This window comes from Anser cygnoides, chromosome 6 (genome assembly GCF_040182565.1).
Source record: "Anser cygnoides isolate HZ-2024a breed goose chromosome 6, Taihu_goose_T2T_genome, whole genome shotgun sequence".
Lineage (NCBI taxonomy): Eukaryota > Metazoa > Chordata > Aves > Anseriformes > Anatidae > Anser > Anser cygnoides.
In genome coordinates, this window is record NC_089878.1 from 24117730 (window position 1) to 24139776 (window position 22047).

The 22047-nt window shown below is 36.4% G+C and overlaps 1 protein-coding gene and 1 long non-coding RNA gene across 11 annotated transcripts in view; one reads left to right on the forward strand and one right to left on the reverse strand.

Annotated features, from left to right (window-relative positions):
* The window catches only part of LOC106029940 (uncharacterized), a 338557-nt gene extending 329151 nt beyond the window's left edge, over positions 1–9406 (reverse strand). The window contains exons 1-3 of one of the 2 annotated variants that reach the window (XR_010832504.1): positions 8976–9406; positions 5384–5464; positions 619–678 (exon numbers count right to left, since the gene is read on the reverse strand). This is a non-coding gene — a long non-coding RNA (uncharacterized lncRNA). The remainder of the gene's footprint in view (positions 1–618; positions 679–5383; positions 5465–8975) is intronic. The other variant, XR_010832506.1, reaches the window with a different exon arrangement.
* Positions 1–22047, forward strand: part of KCNH7 (potassium voltage-gated channel subfamily H member 7) — a 221402-nt gene that overhangs the window by 139576 nt on the left and 59779 nt on the right. For 4 of the 9 annotated variants that reach the window (XM_066999812.1, XM_066999811.1, XM_013171336.3 and 1 more), the window contains 4 exons: positions 5321–5749; positions 9478–9498; positions 10007–10030; positions 13345–13559. In XM_066999812.1, the coding sequence (XP_066855913.1) occupies positions 5321–5749; positions 9478–9498; positions 10007–10030; positions 13345–13559 (689 nt within the window). The remainder of the gene's footprint in view (positions 1–5320; positions 5750–9477; positions 9499–10006; positions 10031–13344; positions 13560–22047) is intronic. The other 5 variants (XM_066999808.1, XM_066999810.1, XM_066999809.1 and 2 more) reach the window with 3 other exon arrangements.

Below are 22047 nucleotides of genomic sequence, written 5' to 3' on the forward strand. Positions count from 1 at the left end.
AGTAAAATCTCTGAGAGGCCCAAAATTATATTTTCATATGGCTTTTTTCACAAAACCACTGTAACACCTATACCTATAAGCTTAACATCTATATGGATAAAATCTACTATAATGATATCTGTATTAACAAATGTGAAGAAAACCAGACCGGTAAATATACAAATTTATGTTAGTATCCAAGGATATCACCATTCTCTCTTTTCAGAAAAACCCTGAGAACACTGTTCAGACTAGATTCACTAGCCAACCAAGCATAGCCCTGTGTGTGGTCAGAAACTTCATTCCTTTCCCATTTTTAGCTTTATCAGTCATGTTTTGATAGGCCATTTCACGGGCCTATTAGTAAGCAGGAGGATCTGGAATCATATTATTCTCTTAGCCATTCTCAATACTACTTTTCAGAAGTACAGCCTCAGGACAAAAATATGATATCACCATCACAAAGATAAAATATCTTTCTCACTTACAAGGGAACATGAAGAAGATTGCTGTTACTGATATGGATAGAGTTCAAGTGCAACCTTAAATTTTAGAGAAAACTATAAGTATAATAACTGAAATGCCAAAATTAAAGTAGAACATACCAAAGTGTAAAAAAAAAAAAAGTGTCTGCAGTACCTGAGAATTATAAATATAAGCTTCTAAAGTTAATAATTAGATATTCCTTCTTTTTCCTGCCTGAAAAGAAAGAGACACAAATTATGAAGGTTATTTAATGAGCAGAGTAAGAAAATGATCCACTTGTATATGCTTCTCTACATTTGGGGGAAAAGAACTGGGGAGAAGAAGAAAACAAACAAACAAACAAACAAAAAACTATCATAATTGACTCTTCCTGTAATTCTCTCAGTGTAAAATACACTGTACCACAGGTAGCACGCTATTCCTTAACATGGGCAGCTCAGAGTTTAGTTTGGCTCTTCAGCCTAGAACAAGTTGTACATCACACTAGAAAACAGTTCTGACAGTTTCTACAACTTAATTTATCTTGTGCAAACTTTTTCTGCATTTGAGCTCCTTGGATTTGATTTTGGAAAGTGTAAACCTAAAGAAAGCCAAGAACATAATAGACTAAATCTAGCTATGGTGCCACTTATTTTCCCTTTCACTGACTTACCTGAAGCCAACTTTCTACCTCTCTACATCAGCAAGAAAGTAACAATAATACTAGAGATACTACAAAATCTAGTTTAACCCCTCTTTGAGGAGTCATTATGTCCTCCTAGCTGCTATCTGGGGCTACTTTTCTGCAATGCTCAGGGTAGGAAACTGGAAATTCCACGTGCATTGACATGGAATAAACAGACTTTGTAGCAGCACCTAGTATCTGCCAGTAACCTTAAAACCACTGCAGAAATAACAGCAAAAGTAAAGATCTCTCAGTTGCAGGTGTTTCTTTGACTTAACTACTGTGTCTAATATGTAAGCAAGCATTTCCACCACTAGAACTTTAAGAACTACCATCACTGCAGCAAGGCAATATTCAGGCCAAATACTCCCCTTCACTGTTAACAAAATGCCTGCACAGAACAAATAGGAGAATTATTTGCCTTGCAAGTATATTGGTTTATGAAAGAAATTCTTTTTCAGATATGTTTTTCTCTGGAATACACCATTTTCAGAATTAAATTTGTATTCATGGGACAGGGAATTTGCAACCATAATCAGAGCTGATAATAAAGTCTTTTTGGACCAAGTTTGTTTCTTTCCTTTTTTTTTTTTCCCTACCACAAAATTCTATATGATGGTATTTACTGTTTAAAAACTGACATTTTTCATTAATGTTAACATTTCTGATTTCAACACTTAAAAAAATCATAGTCTTGCTTTTCCATATAAGGACAGCTTTTTCCTACACTTTTTTTTCACTTAACTATCAAAACATTTTATTTTTTATCAATTTGAAACCTTCATTTTACTTCTAATTCTTTAATATAAAATAACAAACATTTTAAAAGCAAAGCAATTTTGAAGACTAAGCTTTTGTCTTAATCTTGAGAACAATAAAATAACACCTTTTCAAAAATACGTTTGGGGTAGGAAGTCTGTATTCCAACTAGCCCTAAACATAAGAGGAGACACAGCACTAGTTTAATAGATCACGTTCATCTCATCTAACATGGAAACAAATATTTTCAAGACATTTGCATTCAGTGCCATTCTTTAGGTCTGATATTATAGATTATTTGCATTTTCTAAGAATAAGAAGTTCCCTATCTCTCTAAAGACTTCAGATTCCTGGCAGAGAAATCAAGCGATGACAGACTATGACTATAAAAATTTTTATACCTTGAAAATGCTGAAGGAGCTTAAATATTTTAGGTTCCATGAATTCTAAACATCTTCCCCTCTGAGCTCCCAAAATATGAGACAGAATACAAAAGTCTTTCAGAAGGCAAGGAAAGTCTATTTGAATTCGGGACTTTGGAGATAACTACATCTGCCAACAGTTTAGAAGTGTCCTTTCTTATCGGAAAAGTATTTTTGACCAAGCTCTGCTATTTAGAAAGTCTAAGGGTTAGCTGGGCTGGCACAGAGAATAAGTACAATCAGCAGATTAAGTCAGTTGCAAATTACTTATTTAGTGAAGCAAGGTTTGAAAGGAGGAGGTGGAAGCCTGGAATTGTGACTCAGGCTCAACAGCTTTCTTCAATTGCTTTTAGCAAGCCACAATTATACAAATCTCTGACTCAGCATTAAGAGCTTGGCAATCTAGTTTGCAACTTCAGTAATACATAAGAATTTACATCTCAAAAATCTTTTTGTCTTATAAGCTAAGATATATATGCTCTGACATCATACCTAGAGAGTGCAGGTGTTGTCCACTTTCAAACAAAATATTTTACCCTATACACAGTATGACAGGAAAGCTTCTGCTGAGCCTTTTGGTCTGTACTGGGACATCAGGCCTGGGGCCATGAATTTTGCTTCATGCCAAATTGTATTATTACTGAGCTAAGCAAGGAAGTGTGATGTAAATTAGATAAATTCTGAATGGGCCTCCTGACAGCTTTAGCAGCAGAACCGTAGGAGAGCACTGAATGTTCAACACATCAGTGAGTTCATTATCTGTAACCTGTAGAATAACAGCAATACTCCTCCCCCCTACAGAATACTCAAGTTAAAAAGCAGGAACTAGGGATGTTAATTTTTAGAGCATTTATTAGCGTTTATAGAAGAGTAGCTGAAAGTTAAGTTACTCATTTAAGAGTAGCTAAAAGTTACTCATTTAAGTTTTCTATTTCATGCCCAAGAATCTTAGCAAGAAGCAAAATTCTCACTGAGTATTCTTTCCAGCTCAACTGCAGTTAGACAGCTGAATCAGTAATGAAGTATAACATGGTCATATTAACTTGGTGAAGCAGAAAAGACCATCTGCACCACCATGAATATAACTAAAACAGAGTGCCAGCAAAAAGCCTTTAACAGTGTCTAATGCCGGAAAATCTTATGAATGGTATTTTTAAGAAGATCAATGTAATTGATAAAAAAAGGTTTTTACTATTTGTTTCACCTTTGATTCAATATGCTTGCAGAATTGATTTATAAAGTACTTCACAACTGAATTCTATGTACATTTAAAATAATAAAATTATTTTGTATGTACTTCACTGATTTCAACTGTGAGCAATTTGTTCAAGAATACTTAATAAGTCAGAAGAAATATGCATACTCCCAAGGTGCACTCTACTGAATATCAACGTGTGGATTGAAAATTGGCACCTTTAGGTGCTGTCTGTGAATTCAATATACACCATATTGTTGTGTTAGTTTATGCATTAGAGTAATAGATTTAGTACTAAACATATGGAATACAACACGCTTTTTCAAAAGACCCCTGACTGAAATTGTCAAGCAAATAAAAGGAAGATTGTTACATGGAATCACATTTTAACACAGCAAAAAAAGGGTTAGAATAAATGGCCAGATTTCTCAATATTGAGATGTTATCAGTAGCCCCCTCCCCACCCCCCCTCAGTCTTTACTGTTAAATACATTTTCAAATATTTGGAGAAAGAAGGTGAAAATGGCAAAGTAAGGGTTTGCTGATGTCATAAAATCAATCAGAATGTGATATGAGTATGATATGAGATTTACAGGCATATCCTACAATATCAGAGGTCTACAATGTCTTGTACATGGACCTGCAGTGTCATCTAGTATAGCAACCTTAGGTTTTATAAAGCTTTTACTTTAAGATCAGGGCACTCTCACTTTCATCCATTTAAAACTCAAAATAAATTCAATACCAAATACATAGGACATTCATTTGAAAATGTTAAATGATTTAGCTGTCATCAATTGCTGTTTTAGCTGTTGTATACAAGCATCAATAAAAGAATATTTCAAAACATTTCAATATGAAGTGATAAATCTCAATGCTAAATATTAATGAACATTAGCTAGCTTCAAACACTGGTGATTAAAACTGACTGAATAAGATAAAGAGGGAACAACAAGACATTTGTGACATCCTCTGAGAAATCATTTTGATATCAATCCACTGTAGAAAACACTCATGTTGCAGCGTGATAAGTGACAAGAAGTGATTGATTAAGTCAAACCATTTATGTGACATCTGACCATTTTAGTTATGTTATTTTGTTATTGTTTCTTCAGCACTTCTAAGTCTTTTCCTATGTTTTCTGTGCATCAGAAGTGCCTATGCCTCCATCTGAGTTGTATTACACAATACTTTAAAATACTTGCTGTCTGGGTTTGCTTTTTTTAGGGAATGGTCTGTCAATTTTACATTTCTCCCTCTAAGTTTTCTTTATTTGTGCTATTTTATTTGCATTTTACACTTCCTCTCAGTTACTGCTATTTCTTACCAATACACAAAGTTGTGCACCTTCCATGAACTCAGAATAGCCTGCTTTATCAATTAATACACCAACCCAACTAAGCCTACACCCATGCAAATGCATGAAAGATGCTTGTATTGTACAGGTGCAACTGAAGGTTGAGAGCTATGTTGCTGGTTTTTCCTGCATTTTGTTTCTCTTCAGAAAGTCAGAAAGGACCTTGAGATTAGATAACCTTATCTCTTTTAAAGCAGACTGTAGAGTCAATGCTGTTATCCTTATTTGGAGCTTAGTAGCTTAGGTTTGACTGAAATATGAAATCCTCTAAAAAATGAGTTTAACAAACCTGGAATTTAACAAACCTCCACAGTTACACATTCCATTGCAAAACTTTATTAGGAATAGGTCTATTATTTATAGCTGTCATTATGCACTCTGACTGTGTATGAAAAAGCAGGTTTTCATGACAAGAAACTAATGCTCATCTTTTCTTTTCTGTATGTATTTACACATAGGCAAACTTTTTGGATTCCGGTTACCTGGATTGAGACTTTTAACATACAGAAAGCAGTCCTTACCACAGGAGGACCCTGATGCAGTGATAATCGACTCATCCAAGCACAGTGATGACTCAGTGGCTATGAAGCACTTTAAATCACCTACAAAAGAAAGTTGTAGTCCTTCAGAAGTGGATGACACTAAAGCACTGATTCAACCCACTAAATGTTCGCCTTTGGTTAATATATCAGGACCTCTTGACCATTCATCGCCTAAACAGCAATGGGACAGACTTTACCCTGACATGATACAGACAAGCAATCCACTAACCCATTCCAGATCAAAGGAAAGCATTTGTAGCATACGGAGAGCATCTTCAGTACATGACATAGAAGGCTTTAACGTCCATCCCAAGAACATTTTTAGGGACCGCCATGCAAGTGAAGGTATGGTAGAAAAATCAGTCAGTATTCTGTGATTCCCTAAGAAAAGGATTATTACAATTTTTCATAGTAATTATGATCACTTTGTAAGCAAAATTAAATATAAACATCTATACATATTCAAAGTCAAACTGAAAATATTCAGGGCCCAAATATGCCAGGCCTTTTTTACTCTAAATGATGCTTTTCACGTCTAAGCAGACCGATGAAATCATGGGGTTGCTCTTAGAGTACCATCTACCTTCTGTACAGGGATATAGTGAAACTGGATCCAACATCTGTAAAGCTAATATTAGTATTTGGGAAAACAAATCAGCTGATCAAGCTAAATTGCATGCACATTCCGGCCCCTTACTCACGTAAATTAGAGTATCTTTGATTGTATGAAATCCTACTTCAGAACTTGATAAGTTTATTTTTCCTAAATCTGTGATGTGCTCATTGTATATTCACAAACTCAACACAGAGACATACTTTTTCTCTCACATCGGAAAAAAATCTTCTCAGCAACTCCAGTGAAATACTTGGTGCAATGCTTGGTGAAATACTTAGTGAACTATTTAGTGTAAAATTGATGTAAGTGTCATTTTCTCTTTGTGTTGGTATATTCTTGCAACCTAATTATGCGAAGCATAATGGAGCATGGGCCGTGTTTCTTCATGTTGGAGATAGAGAGTTTGAGAAACTTGGAAAACAGCTCAACAAACAGAGGTTTGGAAGCCCTCTGGTGAATGGAGAAGCACCTTTGAAACTGGCTTTCCCAGAAAAGTGCCACATATACAATGCTATTAGAGCTACTGATGGTCTAATTTATTAAATTGCATAATTTTTATTCAAGCTAGATGACAAATAATGTATGTGGAATATTTTTAAGAATTCAGAAACATGTCATGGAAGACTGTACAGATTCATAAAATAGCAAGAAAATTGGGTTTTATTTTCAGTGATTACGGGTTTTTCTCCTATTTATTAACCCCAAGTGTAAAATTCATTTAAGTTCTCCTGCCTTTTGGAAGGTCTGCAGCAAGAGGTCACTGCTTCTGTACATCTCCCAAAATATAAATCTGAACGGTCCTCTTCCACCTAGATTAACTCATACAACAACAGAACTGATTATTCCTTAAACTCTTCCTGTGTTAAATATAATTCAGAAATGCTTCTTTTCTCATTTTTTGCTTCTTTTGGACTCTGATTTTTCAGCTCAAATGAACCTGAAAATTCAATTAAATCCATTCCAAACCGTGCCACATTGCTATAAGTCACGTTCACAGTGAAGCCAAGATTTCAAGATAAGGATCTGGAGCCAAAAGTCTCCAAAGTTCAGGCATGTCTTTTGGAACATCACATATGCTTCATCTTGGTTTTAACTTCCCCAGATATATAAACCAACCTTTCAAATAAAACACATTTAAAGATATCTATTTTGTCAGTTTCTATTTTCAGAACTTATTCTGATTAAGGCATTTCCCAGCTGGTTGATAATTATACTAAGAAAATCTGTAAAAATAAGTTTGATTATTAAGTTTCTTTGGTCATGATGATACAAAGCTCACGCAGAAATTGCCATATAATTTAATATTGGCTTCACAGAGAAGCAAAAATTTCTAGCTCCATTACACTGAGTACAAGAAATTTTATTGTGAGAAGTAAACACTCCATTTGAATTCCTATGGCCTCTTACATGATGTTATCATTTACAATGTCAATAGATAAAATAATGCCACTGATTTCACTTTGCGTAAACTACAAAATAGTAGAGTATCTGTCCCTCACTTTAGGTCATACATACACGTTCTAAAAAAGTGCAGCAGAAGAGAGGATAGTTCTCAGAATTGCACTTTTATTATTAACCATCTTTGATGCCATCTGCTTCAACCCGTATTAGAATTTGGCACCTTATGCTGAAAAGATGTTTAAATTTAGCTAGCAAGTAAAGTCCTATATGCCTTAATGAATAGTACACCATAAACCCCTACTGTTACTATAAAATTATCTGTGTAAGTTAGGCAACCAAGATTCAGCCTAAATCCTCTTCTCTGGACTGACAGATTCTGAGCAGAAGCTGTAGATACTGTACTCAAGAAGGTAAAGCCCTAATTAAAGGTAACTACAGTAAGTAAAAGTAAACTACAGTCCCAGTGTGGCCTAGTGGCAATTTTACACTGAAAGGTATTACACTAAAAATGATAATTTAGGATTTTAAATTCATTTCAGTGTACTTAACTGAATTCCATCTTAAATTTCCCTATTTGACAGTAAAAGCAGCAGGGCTTCCACCCTATGCCTGAACTCTGGCCAAGCTCTTGTCATCTGAAACACCATCAATCCAGATTTTGCAGGCCGCGCACTTCGGGAATTTTACTGTCTTCAGAAAGGGTCCTCACTGACACCTCTGCGGCCTTCTGAAAAAATGGTGGTTTTGAGCCTAACTCAGCCTTCAAAACCTGCACTGCTGCTGTGGACTCCTGGCACAGGCATCAGGCTGACAGGAGAAAAGCACTGTCCCACACCCCCATTGAGCCTGGCTCTGCGTCCCACAGTCCCTGGCCATTGGGAAGCTGAGGGAAGCCAGAGAGGCAGCAGGTGCCACACTGTGCCACACACACACACACAGGACATCACCTCCAATTCCCTTCACAGGAGAAGGCTGCAGCCTTTCTCTTGAGCAGGCTCTCAGCATGGACAGGACAGACGGGGCTAGAGCAAGCTGAGGCCTCAGGGGCTGCCTCTCAGAGGGGGACAACCGTGCGTGAATGTCAGCTTGAGGCCCACTGATACGTGAAAGCTGGAAAGCTGGTCATGGCGGCCAGCGGCACGCAGGGGCATGGCAGTACCCTGGGCCTGGCCCCACTCTCCTGCCAGCCCCTAGACCCTCTCACACCCAGCAAGCCGCTGCAGCCAGGCAGGGTGAGCTACGCGAAGGGAGGGCAGCCTGTGGGTCATGTACATCCTTGAGTAGCTAGAGGTGGTGTCTACCTACAGACACATGCAGTTTCTTTTAATAATAATGCTGATTAAAGGTGCATTGCTTTCTCTCTAAAGGGGTTTTCTCTCAGGTGAGGATTCAGTGCTGGGTATGCTTGTGAGGAGCAGTTCTCAGGTGTACCTCATGAAGATAGTTTTGTCACTTTTACTTCATGCAGAGGCACCTAAGCACTGAAGAAAGGTTTAAGATACATCTTTCTCCTCAGTGTTTCCTCAGTACTTACTCAGAAAAGGTGTTGCTCACCTTGCTGCCATGGTAAAACAAGTTCTGGGAAGCCTAGTTCCTGCTGTGAGACCTGGGCAGGCACAGGGCCTGCGCAAGGCTGCCCACTCACCCCTCGGCCTGCACAGCCAGCCTAGGCCACCCACAGCCATGGGTGCCTCAGTGGCACTTAATTGCATGCGCAAAGTTATTGCTCAGTGGGCTGGCTATTTTGACTTAAAACCCACTGCTGGACTTGTGGAAAAACTATTTGAGCATTTAGCTGTTAAGGCAAGTAAGCTAGAGCCAAATCTTTGCATTTTTTGCAGCACCTGCTGATCAAACAGTTTTAAAGGTTATTTCTCAATTGCCAGAGTGACTTCATCTTGACTAGAACTTTACATAATATAATCAAGGAGGTGCAAAACTATTTTAATTCCAACCACGCATATTTTGAAGCAATATTTTCTGCTTTTTTTCTGATGTAGATTTTAGTTGTCTTTTTTTCTCTCTTTTCCTTCGCTTTTATTATGCTGAAAACCAGACAATGGTCGCAGTGTCAAAGGTAAAGTATACATCTAGACTATACGTTCCAGTGTTTCAACAGCCACACTTTTTGGCATGTTACTCTGCCTGCTCTATGAAATGTTCAAATGCAACATTCTCATACTGGCCTCTCAAGGGCTAGGTGCATTAGTGAAATTATGTATGTTGAACATGTAGTTATTCCCTTAACTATTGTCTCAAAGCACTAACTACCAATCCCTGGAAAAAGTGAAGGCATAGTTAAACAGTTACTGAATTTAAGTATCTGTTAATTCAAAAATAAAGGGAGGGACATAGAGCAAGTTGTTTAATTCAGTGCTGTTGTCTATAAGCAGGCAAAACTTCTGTAGAAGCAACCAGGAGTTTTACCTGTGAAAGGATGTAAAGTTGGGCTGGGCCAGTAATAAACAATCTTTTGTTACAAGGTGGTTACTTTTCAGTTAACTATCTCTACAATAAAATAATTGGTAATTAGGAGCCTTGTGGAAGTATCTTCACTTATTCCTCTTTTGTCTCCTTAAAACTAGTTTCACGTTCCTGGATGGCAGGGGGTATGGTTTCAAGCTTCCTGTAGTATTAAAATGTGCATGCATGAATTTCATTGCCAATTTCATGTTTAAATAGTTTTTAGTGCAGTTACAAAATTGTTTCTATTTCACCAGCACTGATACATCTTTTAAAAGCATTTTGAATATCATTCTTTAGTAATTTCCTCCATTTCTAAAAAAAAAAAAAATGTGTTCAGTTTAATTGTGATATTTTAGCTATGTCTGAAAACTGATTTGTGATTTCATGCATGATGCAAAAAGTGTGTGTACTTGGTAAAGTCATCTTTCTAAACTGCATGCACTGCATGAGCCAGATTCTGTAGAGCAAGCCATGGACTACAAAATCATTGCATTTGCTTCACGTGTATGTTGGCAAAATCTTGGGGAAAAAATGCAGTCACTGCACTGTAAAACAGCTTTTATATTTACTGCTGGTGAAAGATGATGGATTGACAGCTCAGGAGAGTGAAATCATTTTTCAGTACATTGTGTAAGCAGGAACAATGGAATCCTACCATAAAAACGGGGAGCTCAGACTTTACCCTAAAGAATCTCCTTTGTAGGCAGAAGCCTGTCATTCTCCCTGCTTATTCAGTTCTTGGCTGCTCCACTGAAAGTGTCAATCAGAGTGCCAATTAGTGTCAATTGTGATTTATTATGGCCCTCTTTTTTTGCTTCCTGCTATGAGAATATAGGAAAAGTCCACTAGCTGTCAAGTAGCAGCTCAATTGCTGGCGTCATGGTCCGTACTTCAGCTAGTAATGTCTTTTAATTAATTACCATTATCAATGAGGTACATGTATCTTTCACCACTTTTTAAAGCAAAAGAAGGTATTTTTTTGTTTTGTTTTTGTTTGTTTGTTTGTTTGTTTTTAAAAAAGGGTTCTATTTTCATGTGCAATTAACTTAAATATGGTATTAAATGCTAGGGCATGGATATTAGGTAGAGAAGGAGAGAGTAATTCCATTTGGAAAAGATTTAAATCCCAGAAAGCAAAACAACTTCAATGCAATGTAAGCATCTTTAAAGTTACCATCAAAAAAAAAAAAAATCTTATCTGCTATCTAAATGTAGATGCACATAATTCTCTTAGTTTCCTTTTTATTTTAGGGTTCTCTAGGAATCAAGAATCTTGTCCATTTGACAGATTGGCCAACTTGATACCCCACTAATGTTTAAGCCAATTCAATATTCAAAAAAGATTAATTGCTACTATTGTGTAGAGAAGTAGAGTTGAAGAAATGCAGTCAAGCCCTGCCTATCACACACCAGCCCCTCTGCTAATTTCTGAGGTGACTGTGACTGCTTTATTTTGAAGACCACTTTTTAATAGAAACAAGTATATGGTGGAAAGATGGACCCTACCTGAGCTAAAATATTCCATTTCCTTAAGAGTGTCATCAGTACCAGGCTTTCTAGCATTCCTTACGGGAGAAGGGAAGTGAAACCTTTCTAGCCTTTCCTTTTTCTTGTGAAGCTATTCTACAAATAATATACCAGGTTCATTGGTCTAAGGATGAAAAGAAAGACTGATTTTTGTAGTTTAGTGGTTAGAGCACTCACCCATAAATTTTGTTTATCTTACATCAAATGATCATTAGACAGAAGGAATTGTGAGAGCAGAAACAGTAGATTGAACTCTCACAAGGGGAGCACCTTAACTGTTGACCTGGGGCGTTGGGCTCTCCCCTTGGAATCTTGAAAACCTTTCTGCACAGTGGCACAATTTGAATTGGTGTAGCGAAGGATTTTTTTTTCTCTGGCCCAGATTACCCTACAATTAGCATGAATTTAGGAGGTAGAAACCATGTGTATGAATTCTTTTAAGCTAAGAAAGCAAATGAAAAGATAGCTTCCTTAGCAAGCATTCTCAACCAGGTGCAAGAGAAGCCCGGCCCTCACCTGAAGAATTTGTCAGACAAACAAAAAAGAAAAAAGAGGCCTTCTTAGTCACTGAAAAGATAAAACATAGGTACTGACCTTCACAAAACAGCCTTTGGACTCTGAGTCCCTAGTAAAATCTCTGGCGGTCAAGGTACAGAATGCAGCACTGCCTGGATTTCCCTACAGCTAGCTTCAGGCAGCTGGTTGCTTTGGATAGTACTCCTTCACACACTGCAAATACAATTCAGCTGTTCCTCTGTTGACTCAAAATTACCCCATAGCCTAGTTCTGTCCCACTGACTGTTTATGAATTATAGCAGCAGTTTTTGTTTCCTTCCTAGGAATTAAAAAAAAAACCAACACATGACGTTCTTGCCCATTATAGATTTATGATACAGTAAGGCTCTCATGTGGATCTGAGAAAAAACCTTCAATCCCACATTTTAGACAGTGTAACTGACAGCAAGAACAGGAGTTTTTCTTAAATCCATAATTGGAACTAATTGTCATTGTCTAAACATACGTACAGTACCCATTTCCAGTATTTTTCTCAAAAACAAACTTTCCTTAATATATTTTTGTTTTCTGGACCAACTGTATGATGAATGTACAAAATAAGTATACTGTTAAATTATATTGCTTACTTGTTGTACAAATAACTCTGTCCAATATTGAAGAGAATAATTATAATGGATATGTACCTCATGAAGTATGTGCACTCCATATTTTTCATTTATCATGTCTCATTAAAGTAATGCAAGATGTTTAAGTGTATATTAAATACTCCATTAATATGCTGCATATGTGTGTTGCTATTTTCAATATTTTTTGTTCATAACAATTAAACCAATATATTTTGTGAGTTTGTGATACTTCAAAATTATAAGGGCAGTGTTAGACATAGGTTAATACTTATATGGAGGTGATGGATCAACAAGACTAGAACAGGGGTCTACTTAGTTTTACAGTTTACCAAAAGGCATTTTTGAGCTAACTGTCCTGGAAGCATGAGCAATAGTACAGATGTGATAACAGAGACTTTGCTCAGATGAGACACTTATATAATTGTGTGTCCTATTTGAGCTTTTATAAACAAAATGAGAATATAGTATTTATACTCAGCCAGAATTATCATGGGGCGTACCTGGTAACATTAAAACAACTAAGAACAGTCCTGTTATGTACTTTGCAATCCACTGACGTTATAGAAAATATTGGAGGCTTTAAATAAAGGAAATTTCATATTTATATCCACTAATGAATTTGATTCTCATTAGCAGTAGAACTATTTTTAAGTGCCAATAATTTTTACTATTAAAAAATAGCATAGTAAAAAATAGTTTTTAAGTACACTTCTAACATATCCCATATAAATATTAATGATAACTTATCTGCATTTGTCAAATACTAAATATGTGTTCTGATTTTTCAGGGCCTTTTAACCATATCAAGTCAAGTTTGTTGGGATCCACATCGGATTCAAATCTCAACAAATACAGTACAATCAACAAAATTCCTCAACTCACCCTGAATTTCTCAGATATCAAAAGTGAAAAAAAATCTTCATCTCCTCCTTCTTCAGAGAAAGCAATTATTGCACCTAAAGTGAAAGATCGAACGCACAATGTAACAGAGAAGGTTACCCAGGTAAGGTAATACCGATTGTGTGCATTTTCAGTTTCATGAAGCTGATTATCAATTTAGTCATTAGATTGTTACCCATTTCACAAATGGTTTGGATTTCTTTGAAGGGTTTGAGCTGTTGTTTACTTTGCCTTCAATGCAGTTCCACATGAAGTAGTTTACAATGCTAGATGATACTGCTTAACTTCTGCTTAAATATGTGTTACATTTAAAATAGGAAAACAAATCAAACTTTTCAGCTGTTTTCATTTTTAATAGGAAAAAGCTGTATTATGCACTGAGTGCCCCGAAGAAGTCTATTAACTTCAGTGATTCCTGCCAGTTAAAACTGTGCAAAGATCTTGACAATAAACTAGTATTCTATTCAATGTTTTCTGAATTTTTCTTTGTTACTTTTCACTTACTTAGGTGTCTGATACATAAAGGAAAACATAGACATACTGCCATTCATTTCTAGCTAGTGGTTTGCAGGACCGAATTTTTATTCTTTAAGGAAACAAAAGAATCCAATGGATATTTCAGTTTAGTTTTTTTTGTTTGTTTGTTTTTTCCATGTTTACTAATGAAATTAAAATAACACAAGGATATTTAGTGTCTTATCAGCTATATACATATTTACACATTGCGTATATTATTATTGACTGGATTGATGGATACAGCTTTTCTTTAGATGCTTCCAGGAGGGTTCCTTGGACAGCCTAATGCAACTTTGTCTTAATCAAGGCAAACTCCGCAGGTTTACATTATATGAATAGTACAGTTGCTGACGTCCTCTGATATACCTAGTGGGTAGAGTGCTCTGGGGATATAAATGAAAAGTTCAAATCAGTTTTAAGTGTGAGCTAAGCTCCAAATTTCATCACCTTCATGTGTTTCATCAAGCCTGTGGCAATTCTGAAGCACAGAAGGGTCTGTTTCTAAGTGGATGGAAATTTTAAGGTAGAAATAATATAACCTTTTATTTAGATGTATACCTATGAAACAGATTTCTGGGTTGCATATTTTTTGAATACCTAATTTTCAACTACATTTTTAAAGGCTTGATCTTAAGGAAATTATTCAGCTAATTTCAGAATCGGTATTAGATTTGTAATGTAATGACATATAGAGATTGTCAAGGACAGGCTGCCAATATACAACATGCTGGAAAAAAAATACAAATTAAGATACATTAGTCTTTATCCCAAAGAACTTCTACAGTCTCAGTAAGTAGAGGGTCATTCCTCAAGTGTCGATAGGCTGACAGACTGAAGAAGGTTGGAAGTGCATTCTGTAATAATGCAGGTAGAGATTTCATAAGGAAAATCTTGCTAGAAATAGCTTTTGCCTTGCTACTGACCTGCCTTCCCTAGACCAGCCTGCAGCTTCTTGATATTACTACTATGCCAGATAGTTTCTGTGTTTCTCCCTTTGACAGATAAAAAAAGAATGTATTGTACACCCTCCTAGAGAAGTAAAGATAAAAGTTCTATCAGTTCTATCTTATCAGTTTGTGCCTAAAATGTAATTGGATTTTTATCTTTCATATATTTTTTCTGTGATAGCCAACGTGAATCCACAACCATTGTACTTTCTTCCCTGGTCAGTTGTGAAGGATTTAATCTCTTCCGGATCCATTTTGATATCTTTTCAATTATTCATTGCAGTTATACATAGAAAACTTTCACAGATAATATGACAAAGAGTCAAGTTACATTAAAAAGACAAATTTTTATAAGTTACATAAGCACGAGTCAAACTTTTTGTTTGGTTGGTTGGTTTGGTTTGGTTCACAAAATTCTGACTAGATAGTTAGAGCCAGAGTGCCAAGTTTCTATCTACTAATGACACTATTATGGGAAAAAAATATTTAAAATCTATGTTTATTCTCCAAACTTCATACTATGAAACGTCAAGTAGAAATGGCTTAGATCAGCTAAAACTTCTGGCAACATTGATAATAAGTACATTTGAAATTGAATTTGAATTGCTCTATAAAATCTTTACACCACAAAACACTTCCAATTTAATTTGACACTGGTTTATGTCCTTTTCCAGAACTATATCAACCAATATGCAGAGTAGCAATTTGTGTAGCAAAGTGTGATAATGTCGGTCACCATAATTGGAATTATCCACAGCTGTTCCCTTCTCTCTTACTATATTAAGTTATCAATGTTTTTATTTGTTGCTGTGGCCTGAACTGTAGGATTAGGTACAGGAAGAAATTTCTAGGAGGTATAAAGAAATGTAGGTCTACTGAAGTTGATAGTACTATATCTATGTGCATCAGTCAAATATCTAGCAGTTATTTTTGAATTAGATTAAAAAACACATTTAGACATTAGAAGTTTTAGTGCTGTTTATGTTTCTAATATTGTTGTTTCAATATGTTTTATTAGAGTCAGCACGGTAAAGGTCCCACTGCATGTCTGCCCGTGTCTTTAAAATCTAAATCTCTTATTAAAACTTGTTATAGAACCATAGATCTATTTTGTATCTGCAGAGGAGTGGAAAAGTGGCTTTGGAAGGTTTCAACACAGTGTTGAGAATAGAATATGGCAGAAACGTCAGATGAGATAATTAAGATATGCTCATGCTGGCACAGTCCTCTGATATGTAATTCTGTGAAACAGCATCAAAAATGTACACGAGAGAATGTGACCTGTTAGACCTATAGGATGATATCAGTAGAAAATGAGTATAAAATGGCCATGGTAAGTTAAAAGGTCAATGTTAATCAGAGTAGTGACATTTTGAAATAGTCTTCCAATAGAAGTTAAAGCAGGAATTCCAAATGTCTTTAGACAGAGTCTGAGAAATGCAGTAAAGGGATAGATAACATGATGTGCTTTTCTGGCATTGTTGGACTCAGTGACATGGAAGGCCACTTCCAGTCACATATGGCACCATTCAAACATATGTCCATCTCTCTCTTTGTACTCTTCACTGTATCTCTCTCTCCTTCTCCTTACCTCAGCATTGCTGAGAAATTTATTCCTGCTGCTCTAACCTCACATGTCCACTACTGTGGCTTCTCTCAGTCTGCAACCCAAAATACGCAAACATGGACTCTGGTACCACACTGAGGTATCACTGAGCCTCACAGTTAGATCACTGCACTCTGGATTCTCTATAATGTATCAGTAATAGCAAACGAAGTGTCAGCATCCTAGGATCCAAGAATGAGTTCTTCTTTCCAGAGATAACAGCTATATAACTTCTGTCGTATTTACAAGCTGAAGGAGGAATTTAGGTAGTGAATAAGGAGGGGTTGTCACATAGCTACCTTCACGAGGTAGAGGAAGAATAATGACTGAAATAATAGAGTAGTCATAGCTATTCTGTACAGAGGGATGGAAACATTTTCAGAAAGAGAGACAGGTTTTAGCAAATACGGTTTTAGTGGAATAAATTAGGAGCAGACAAAATTTTGGAAAAGAATTTCAGATGAACAGAAGTTGTGGGACTGTGGCTGATACTAGAGTGAAAAATACGAACTTTGAAATGCAGGTGGAGAAAATGAGATTTCATTGGAGAATTTCAAAATAAATAAAATTCTCAACATCATACCTTTTAAGTAATATGACAAGTAAATCTAGTCAGAAAGAGCTAGGTTATAAATTCTACTGTCAGGACCTTTTGAATAGTGTCTTACTTCTTAACAGGAGAATTCAGGACATTATGTAGAGACTAAAATTCCAGTTACTGTATAGCTTGCAGTGACACTTCTGTCACATATTTCACTGCAAACTATATAGTAATTACAATCTACATAATGTCCTGAATGTCCTGTGGTTGGTTTTAGCTGACCAAAACTCCTCGTGTCATGCAGAGTAGCATAACTTCTACTGCATGCCTATTTCTGCATAACATTGGCTTTTACTGAGATGAGTTGACCAGCAGTAGCTGCCAGATAGCCCTTTTTGAATAATTGGCATTCTTATATCCCAGTGTAGATATCTGTCACTAAAATTAAAGTTACATTTCCATTCCACTTTGCTAAAATACTTTTTTTTTTTAATGTTTCACATTATAATTTCCAGAGGTGCTTAGCTAGACTGTCTTCTAGAAGAGCGTTGACTTACTTCAGGGGGACAGTCCAATTTCTTCACTTTTTTGCACTGACATGTTCAGATGGGGTCCTGACACTGATTGCTAGAAAGAGACAAGTCTTCCCAGAGGCACAAAAAGTAGACTTTTGTTAAAGAAAGCAGTGGGGCAAAAAATTGACATCTGTCCTTTAACGTTTTTGATGAGTTTGTAAAGAGTACTTCTGACCTTAAAATTACAGCACATAGAGGCAAAACAGTTAGCAATTTTACCTTTTTTTTTTTTAATCTTTTTTATTTTAAGTGCTTTTACACATCCGGTTCATGCTGATATACAGCCCAAAGCTGAGAACTCTGTTGTGAACAGACTCAGAGCAGCATGAAGATTACCATAGTTTGTATCTATACTTAATTTCAAAGACAGAATTTCTGAATACTCATAGACTGGCAACAACACTGGCAACAACCCATGATTCATCCAGTTAATAAATGTATAAATTACTGATCCCTTTATTGTGTTCTTTAAACAAGGCTGTTTTGCGGCCCCTCATCATTAATGCTCAGCTACTATCAATCCCCTGAAATTCAGCAGTTTGTTCAGATACAGCATGTGGTTGAAAGACTCAACATGTATCTGTTGATTATGATTTGTCATAATAACTGACATAGGAAAGTAGAACTGTGATCTTCATACTTCTTGGAGATAATAATTTTCAAAACCATCCACCCATCTGAAATATATATATACCCTGTCTACATGGCTGATAAAATGATAAGTATGTACCTTAACTGGATACTCTGTTGATTTGAGGATTGTGTTCTGATCTGCAGACATGCTGAACGTTCACAGCTCTTCTGAAAGTGGAGCTCTCGGTGTATGGCAGGTCACACATGAAGTGATAGACCTTGTAGTTTTATTCCATGTTTTTCTAATCTGGCCAGACTCTGTTCTGTCAGTCCCAGAAGATTAAGAAATAAGTAACAATGTCCCCCAAGGCCAGCCTCAGCTGTTGATATAAAAAGAACTGTTATACGATCATGACTTCAAACCGACCTTCAGGTTTTCAGGCTAAAAGTCATCTATGACAAAGATGGGCAACATAAGACCTAAAAATAAACCAAATTATTGAGCTATATATTTTCGGTAGTCTGATTCAGCTGACACACTGGACCGTTTACAACATCATGCAATAACTTGCACACAAACAATATTTCAAAGCTATTCATTTTGGAACACAAGCTGACATAAAGCAGAAATTTCTGAATTAAGGGGAAACAGTTTTGATATGTCTTCCAATTACGCAGTTAGACATACATATAATGATGAAATTGGGGGTTAAGCAGAGCCAACATTCCCTACTTACTGTATGGAAAGTGTAAATTATTTGATTCTGCTGAAAGGAGAATCTTTTTTATTCAATTATTTTCTATTCTTGTTCTCAATGATCAATTGACATAACATACAAGAATTATTCCCTTTGTTTGCAATCATACTTAGCAACCTCATACAATAAAATTTTATTGTTGTTATATAATTAGGCTTCATAATTACTGTAGATGTTGTTATAGAAATGGAATAGATGTGTGTAATTTAGAAGGTGTGACACATCTGTGTGTGAAAAAAAAAAAAAAGCAGAGACGATCATTGTGATGGCAAAACCAATAAAAATACCGCAGTCTCAGTGTAGTCAGTTATACCTGTGCAAAGATGTCATTTGGAGAACAGGCTCCTTTGCACTGGAGCAAGTAGCTATACAAAGTGCATGGAAACAGAAAATAAAGCCCATTGTTTTTATCGATTTCAGAAGAACATAGCATTTTCATTGGAACTGCTTGTTGTTGCATGCAGTAATAAAACGGTATATGTAATTACAGATTCACAGGAATTGTGAATGATAACGTATTCCTTGAAGGTGATTGTTTCCAGTAGAGCCTCATGTCTTTGTGATAGCGGAGTAGGCTAAGGCATCTCAGCTGCTGGAGTGTTTTGAGAAGATTTCACAACATATGGTGGAAATGGAGCAGTTGGAAAGACCAGCTGCTTTGAAGCATGTAACCTGGAATCATCCCTAATTTGTCCATGTCCTTCCCCCACGATCTACTCTTCTGAGAAAGGGATTGCCCAATTTTGCTGAGTTGGGAAAAAGAATCCAGTATCTTCCATGAATTAACAATTCCAAGTGATCAGTATTTTGTAGGAGCAATTTGCTATTATTGTCTTGAACCAAATACTTAAAGATCTGTTCATTGATGCTAACATGGAATGGATCATATGATATATATATTTTTTAAACTGAATACTTTTCAAAAGCAACATTCTTCTTCTGATGCTAGTATATGGGGGAAATAGACTTTCAGGCTGCATTGTAGTTCATTCTGAAAAGATGAGTGTGTAAGAACTAATGCCCTATGAAGCAAATAAAACTGATCAAAACCAACTTGTAGGCAGCAATTTCGCAAACCTCTTTTCTCTAGACTAGAGCTCTAAACCCCCAAACTGGTGAATTTCATGGTGGATTGACCTTGGAAGTTTCTAAACTTTGTAAGTTGCTCAGTGAAAACCAACCATTTTGGCACCCACCAGAACTAAAAGAAGTCAAGCCCTGGCTTAGCCTCTGTCAAGCCCCATTAAGGTCCAGAGAACTGTCAGAGTCCTCTGACCAGCTTAGCGTGCACTGCCTAAAATAATACCTTTCATGCACGCAGTTAGAGATGCCTTAAAACAGCCATGAAAGGAGTCACAGTATGTCTTTTATTTAACGTTAGAACCATACAAAAATGTAGTGTGGAAGAGACCTCTAGAGGCCATCTAACCCAACCTCCTACTCAAAACAGCAGTTAACTTCAGTTAGATCACAGTCAGGTGGTTACCGTGTTAATTCAGGAAACAGTTTCTCTGTTTAGGTCAGCATAAACATGTATTTTCCCAGAGAAATCACCCAGCAATAGACAGCAATAGCAACTGATGTGCAGAAGCAGGGAGGGAAGAAGGCAGAAACTGTGGAACTCAGACTCAGGACTCCCTTCCTCCCTCCCTGCATGCCCTAACCCTCAAACAGGCTTGGTTCTGAACTCTCTTCTGATGCTGGACACCTCACAGGTAAGCACAATAGTAAAAATGCTGGTTCTAGCTACAAAATGCCATAATGTGGGCAGACAACATTTAGCAATTGCCTGAAATTGCATATTCACCCCTGTTAGGAATCATTTTCATCAGACAAGGAATGCAGCTGTGTTCAGCTAACAATTTAATACCATTTCTTGCAAGTAACATAATTCCCTTGTAGTGTAATACTAGCTTATACACAAGCTGAAAAACTGGTAGGTAATTTGAAAGATAACATTCTCAAGGAAATAGTTAAGTTCCCACACATCACTGATTAAAGAAATTGATGAATAAGCTAAAAGTGAGAGCAGAATATTCCATCAATTTGCAGATAGTAAGGTGATAATATAACTGTTGATAATTATAAGGCAGTTTTCTTCTGCTACTGATTAGAAACCAGGTGGTTTAAACATGCATATAAAGGAGAAGCAGTAGCAATTTTTTTGGTTTTGGAGGGGTATTTTTTTGGGTTTGGGTTTGTTTAGTTTTTTTTTTTGGCTTGAGCAGTGGCGTGGGTTGAAGCATGGGTATTGGTTGGTGTTGATGTGTTGAAATCTGAGCAAAATATTTTCTATTCAGGGTTTGTTAGGGTTTGGGACTTTTACATTGGATTAGAAGAAGCAAGAAAAAACAAAGACCATGAAGCCCAGTCAGAACAACATGTTTTTTAATGGATTCAGAATGCCCTCAAAATTGATAAGCCAAATGACAAGGTCATGCTTCTCATCTATTATCTGTCATGTGTTAGAATTTGGATAATACTTTCAGCGTGTAACTCGTGACAGAACCAATAGGGAAGTGGGTACTATTTTTTAATATCTTAGAAACTGGCATGAGCAGGTATGTTCAGAATACTACTACTAATGAGTGTGAAACATTTATTAAATGGGAAGTAAAGATGTTCATTTCACAGCTTTTTTCTAATCTAGGTATCCATCTTCTTTGAATATGTTCCACTTTATAAATTAATTCTATTAATTATGAAGAAATCTACTCTCTTTTGAAACAAAAGAGCTGGCATGGCATGTTCTCACATTTGTACCACTCTGTTCTGTTCAGAGAAGTTTAGTTTTACTGGTTTGTAGGTAAGAACAATGGAAGATTATAACCGAAGGAAAGCAACACCTTTTGCTGCAGCTTAGACTCTAATGATTTTAGTTGCTGGGTTTGGAAGTGAGCAAGAAATCTGTGCCTGGGGCTCATGGTCATCCTGTAGAACACATTAGAGGCCAGCTAATTTATTTTGACAAATTTTTTTAGGATAACATGCTGACTGCAGCTTCCTTCCAGGTTTTCAAACAAAGCTTGAAAAATAAGTTTTGTATGGGACAATTTTTTCTGGATATATTATGCT